This window comes from Homarus americanus, unplaced genomic scaffold, assembly GCF_018991925.1.
Source record: "Homarus americanus isolate GMGI-L3 unplaced genomic scaffold, GMGI_Hamer_2.0 scaffold18885, whole genome shotgun sequence".
In the NCBI taxonomy this organism is placed as follows: Eukaryota; Metazoa; Arthropoda; class Malacostraca; order Decapoda; family Nephropidae; genus Homarus; species Homarus americanus.
The window spans coordinates 1,649-7,840 of record NW_024735949.1 but is presented as its reverse complement, the minus strand read 5'-3'; the positions used below and the strand labels follow the sequence as shown (position 1 = coordinate 7,840).

Genomic DNA, 6,192 nt, shown 5'->3' with positions numbered 1-6,192 from the left:
CTACATAAAAGACTTCCTCGGCAGAAGACTCTCACTTTGTAACGCAATTTCATATATTATACGAGAGACTTTTTATATAACACGTAAACAGGGTTATAAGGATCTCTGTGCAAGAACAGTGACGGATTTGTTGTGGATTCATCTATTTAGGAACGCAAGCTCTTCCTCTACGTCAGGGATGATTGTCTCACTCAGCCACTGTTATACCATCTGGTGCCGAGGGTTCTAAGAGGAGAGCAACACTGTACATGATGGTTACTGTACAGGGTGAGGGAAGTGAGGACATGGGCAGAAGTATTTACACAGGTGGTGGATCAAGCACAAATTAAGAGACGATAAAAAATTTGTAATTGGAGATATTATTATTATGAAATTCACACACACACCTCCACACCTGTACAACACCTCCCTCACCACAACACCTCCCACACCTGTACAACACCTCCCACACCTGTACATGTAACAGAAGTACAAAAGGTAATGTATTATCCAAGGCTGGTCCAACGTCTGCCCCTCCTACAGGTACCAATCTCACCTGTAGTAGTTCACCTGGGCAGCCAATGAGCTCCTGGAGAGGTTGTGACCCTCTCTCAATCATCAACAATATCAATTACAATCAAAATACAAAGTAAAAAAAGAAATCTATGTTAAAAAAAAATATATATAAATAAAAGTTTAAGTCACAAATAGACACAAGAAAAGAAACTGAATTGAGAATAAAAGCACATTAATAATAGTTCATATCATCATCCTCAAACACACACACCTCCTACACCCCCCTGCACACACACCCTTCCCCACACCCCTCCCCTTCCCCACACATCACCCCACCCCCCTACACCCCACACACACCCCTTCCCCACACACACCTCCCTACACCCCCCACACACACCCTTCCCCACACACACCTCCCCCCTTCCCCACACATCTCCACACCCCTCCCTACACCCCACACACACCCTTCCCCACACACACACCTCCCCCTTCCCCACACACTCACCCACACCCCTCCCTCACCCCACACACACCCCTTCCCCACACACACCCCTCCCCCCTTCCCCCACACACCCCTCCCCTTCCCCCACACATACCCTCCCCTTCCCCACCCCTCCCCCTTCCCCCACACCCCTCCCCCCTTCCCCCACACACACCCCTCCCCCACCTCTCTATGACCTCAAACTGACCTTGTTAGTGACGTCACCGCAGTGTGTGACCTCCTCCGTCTCTCGCTTATTCTCAGCCACCTGGTGTGAGTTAACGATGTGTTCAGTCTTCTCGGACACTACTACAGCGCCTCCTACAGGTACCCAGTTCTCCCCTGGGGTCTCGTCCGCTCCTCCCTCCTGCCCCTCGGGACGTAGGTTCTGTGGGAGGTAAGAATGATTAATGAACATAAGAACATCATACAATAAGGAGTCTGCAATAAGCCGGTTGGCCTGTGCATGGCAGCTCCTGTCGAGAGTTACTACCACTCTCTATCATCCATGAATCTATCTAGCCTCCTTTTAAAACTTTCCAGCACTTACAAAAGTTGCTAAGCTTGTTCCACTCATCCACCACCCTATTAGTGAACCAGTTCCTTCCTACCTCCCCTAAACCTAGACTTATCAACAAATCCGTTGCTCCAGGTCTATCCTGCTCGAATATTATAAGAACTTTATCTATATCCTATTGATTCCTTTCACCCTTAAATACTTCTATCATATCTCCCCGTTGTATAGAGCAGTCAGGGGTTTTACATGCTGCCTGTCTAGTGCTGTCACCTGTTTAGTGCTGCCACCTGTCTAGTGCTGTCACCTATCTGAGTGCTGCCACCTGTCTGGTGCTGCCACCTGTCTAGTGCTGTCACCTGTCTAGTGCTGTCACCTATCTAGTGCTGTCACCTATCTAGTGCTGCCACCTGTCTGGTGCTGTCACCTGTCTAGTGCTGTCACCTATCTAGTGCTGTCACCTATCTAGTGCTGCCACCTGTCTGGTGCTGCCACCTGTCTAGTGCTGTCACCTATCTAGTGCTGTCACCTATCTGGTGCTGTCACCTATCTAGTGCTGCCACCTGTCTAGTGCTGTCACCTATCTAGTGCTGCCACCTGTCTAGTGCTGTCACCTATTCTGGTGCTGTCACCTGTCTAGTGCTGTCACCTGTCTAGTGCTGTCACCTGTCTAGTGTTATCAACAATTACAGTCACTAAAACAAACATTAAATAAAAAAAAATAAAATAAAGGAAAAATAATAATATATAATTAATACAACTATGAGTACAGACTAAAATAATTACCAGGTATTGTCAATGAAGGTAAATAAATGGATCAGGGCAGGTTATATTCTGGAGCATACGAGAGAGAGAAATACATACAGTATATGCAGTAGTATATATGTATACTATACATACATAAATAGCGTACATTCACACATATACATACTGTACATATACTGTATAATAGCTAGATGGACAGACAGACAGAGAGAGACAACCTTGCCAGTGAACCACAGTGAGGGGTGGGGGTGAGGTGGGGGTGAAGAGAGTGGGGGTGAGAGGAGTGGGGAGGTGAGGAGGAGTGGGGGAGTGAGGGGGTGAGGAAGGAGGTGGGGAGGACTCAAGTAGTTTAACACTGTATGTACTCTCGCTAGACGGATCTGTGACTTGTAGCGAGGAGGGATGTCCAGGTACAAACGCACACACACGACACGAATACACACACACACACACACACACACACACACACACACACACACACACGCACACGTTACCAAGCTAATATCCTTGTAATTGAAAGTTAGAATGCACTTAACGGTTTTACTTAGTGTAACAAAAACACTGGAACAATGTTTATAAATAATACAAAGTTACTCTGAGACTCTACCTTAACAGGAATACCTTTAACGAGATACCTTAACGAGATACCTTAACGAGATACCTTAACTGAACACGTTCACTTAACACCAGAAAGTTATAATAGATCATTTGGGACCTTAACTGTGACTCCTAACTGGTATTAAATGAATGTATCGTTAAATTATCTGGATTAATGTATCTGATTCAATATATTCGTTAAGATCTCGTTAAATCTCTAAAATCTCGTTAATGTATCTCGTTAAGGTATCTCGTTGAGTAGAGGAGTCTCAGTGTAATTATATCTGGACAGTATCTCTTGTTTTTACCTCAGGATATCCTCTTGTGTACACGCTGTCACATCTGTGGGAACGTCGAGTGTTGTGTGTATGTGTACCGTGTGTATATGTACCCGTGTGTATGTGCCGTGTATGTGTACGTGTGTGTTGTACTTGTGTTATGTGTAATGCCGTATGTATGAGCCTTACGTGTGTATGTGTACGTGTGTATATGTACCCCGTGTGTATGTGCCCGTGTGTGTGTATGTGTGCGTGTGTGCATGTGTGTGTGTGTCGGCACAAGGAGAGAAACGTATTAAAATCCATTAAGACTGTAGTGAAGTTATATGAGCCACCGGAAGCCTCCTGACGGGATACATAAGGTTCAAGTTACAGTGCATTTTGTAAGGCCAGTGTGACGCTAACTATCACTCTTCACATTATTAACCTCAAGTTTGATATTAATGAGGCATCTTTCGCCTCATTCTGGCCGAGATTAGCAAGATGGCGTCGTTTCTTCTATATGACTCGAGGTGGTGTTTCGTAATGTGACCCAGATTTAGGTCTCTCTCTCTACCTCTTTTCCTACTCAGGACATATACATTTGTGTGTGTGTGTGTGTGTGTGCGTGTGCGTGTGTGTGTGTGTGTGTGGGTGTGTGTGTGTGTGGGTGTGTGAGGGTTAGCTACTGGGCGGAGAGGTGAAGTAGTATGCTGTGGTGGTGAGCCTCCACCCGCATAGTTCCACCTCCACCACCTCCTCCCAAACACGCGCCACACTCATTCCACGTCCCCGATCTGCCATCGTCGACCACAGCACACTCATACATCCCCGATCTGTAAATAGACTGACACCTCAGCGACACATCACCGATCTACCATCATCGACCACAGCCACGCTCCTTGCATGCACCGATCTACCATCATCGATCACAGCCACCTCAACCACATCCCCGATCTACTTATCATCGACTACAGCCACACTGAACCCATCACCGATCTACCATCATCGATCACAGCCACACTCAACCGCTCTCGTCTACCATCATCGACCACAGCCACCAATACATCACCGATCTACCATCATCGACCACAGCCACTCAGCACATCCCGCCGACCTTCTCAACGACTTCCATCTTTAATCTACACGCGTTGGTCTTTCACTCTTCCTCAAGCGACCTTCATTCACAACTTCCATCATGCTTAATTACAGGTGGGACATGATGACGCGGTGTGATGGCCTGGTTTGGTGCCGCAGTGGTTTGGTGACGCAGTGTTTGGTGTTTTGGTAACTGATGACGCTAGTTGGTGACGCAGTGGCAGTGACACCGGTGACTTGAGCGCCATTATTAACGCCAGATGAGGTGTTAGTGATAAGGAATTACCCACCCGATCAACCCACTCCCACCCACTCTCACCCCACCCCATCCTCAACCCTCCCCCCGCTCATCCTGTCGCTCACCTGTCACGAGGGTGTTGATGAGGCGCCCTGTCGTCCTCACCTTTCCTCACGATACACGACACGGCCTACACCACACGTTGATGGCTCTCTGTCTCTGTCTTCTGTCTCTGTCTCTCTCTCTCTCTCTCGTCTCTCTGTCTCTCTGTTCCTCTGCTCTCTCTCTCTCTCTCTCTCTCTCTCTCTCCTGACACGTGTGGGAAGGAGTGTTGATGGTGTGGTTGCTTCAATACCTCCCACCAGACACTGGCTTACCCCCCCAATACACACACCTCAGGACCCACCACACACCCCTTCCAGGACCCACCACACCTCAGGACCCACCACACACCCTTCAGGACCCACCACACACCCCAGGACCCACCACACCCTCAGGACCCACCATACACCCCTCAGGACCCACCACCCCTCAGGACCCACCTACACCCCTCAGGGCCCACCACACCCCTCAGGACCCACCATACACATCCCTCAGGACCCACCACACACCCTTGGACCACCACACACCCTCAGGACCCCACCACACACCCTCAGGACCCACCACACCCCCCTCAGGGACCCACCACACACCCTCAGGATCCCACCACACACCACCTCAGGACCCACCTCATCAGCATGCACCTCCTGAGTGACCGTGTCCTCCTTACAGTCAGTGGTGACGACGGGGCCAGAGTCCTCCACCACCTGCCCGTCCTCCAGCACCACCTGCCGCTGTGTCCTCGTCTCTATGTTCTTCGTCGTCGTGGTCGTCACCTTCTTCCTCGTCAGCCACTCTTCTGTAGAGATACCAACAAGGTCAGAATTTTGGCTCCATCCTTTCTGTATGTATGTATGTATGTAATGTGTGTGTGTGTGTGTGTGTGTGTGTTGTGTGTTTGTGTGTGTGTGTGTGTGTATATATGTATAAATGTATGTGTGTGTGTGTGTGTGTGTGTGTGTGTGTATGTATGTGTGTGTGTATGTATGTTATGTACTGTATGTGTGTGTGTATGTATGTATGTATGTAATGTGTATGTAATTATGTACATGTATGTATGTATTTCAATTATAGCGATAACAACATCAAATTATCATTATCAATCAGCCTCTATAATAATATTGTATAATGTCTCAACTACTGGTTTATATGATCAAAAATCAACAATAATGTTAAGATAATCGAGAATAATCTGTTAATAATCTTATATTAGTGTAACCTGTTAAACCATCGTTCTTAAAGGGGTTTAACCATCGTCTTCAAAGGGTTAAACCATTATACTCAAAGGGTTAAACCATTATACTCAAAGGGTTAAACCATTATACTCAAAGGGTTAAACCATTATACTCAAAGGGTTTAAACCATAGTCCTCAAAGAGTTAAACCATCGTTCTCAAAGGGTTAAACCATTATACTCAAAGAAGTTAAATATAGTTCACAAAGGTTAAACCATTATACTCAAAGGGTTAAACCATTATACTCAAAGGGTTTAAACCATTATACTCAAGGGTTAAACCATTATACTCAAAGAGTTAAAACATCGTCATCAAAGGAATAATCTCATCAAATGCCGACCCAAATTAATGAAACTTAGTGTAAAATAAAACAATAATTAGTATTTGTCTTCAATTTCATTCATATATCTTCAT

The 6,192-nt window shown here is 46.5% G+C and overlaps 1 protein-coding gene across 1 annotated transcript; it reads right to left on the bottom strand.

Annotated features, from left to right (window-relative positions):
• Positions 1 to 1,166: 1,166 nt before the first annotated feature.
• Positions 1,167 to 5,343, bottom strand: LOC121871639 (the record flags this gene model as incomplete). The annotated part of the gene is made up of 2 exons (XM_042374049.1): positions 1,167 to 1,364; positions 5,174 to 5,343. Coding segments are annotated over 2 exons (368 nt in total), but the record flags the coding sequence as incomplete, so codon positions are not given.
• Between the last annotated feature and the right edge of the window lie 849 nt (positions 5,344 to 6,192).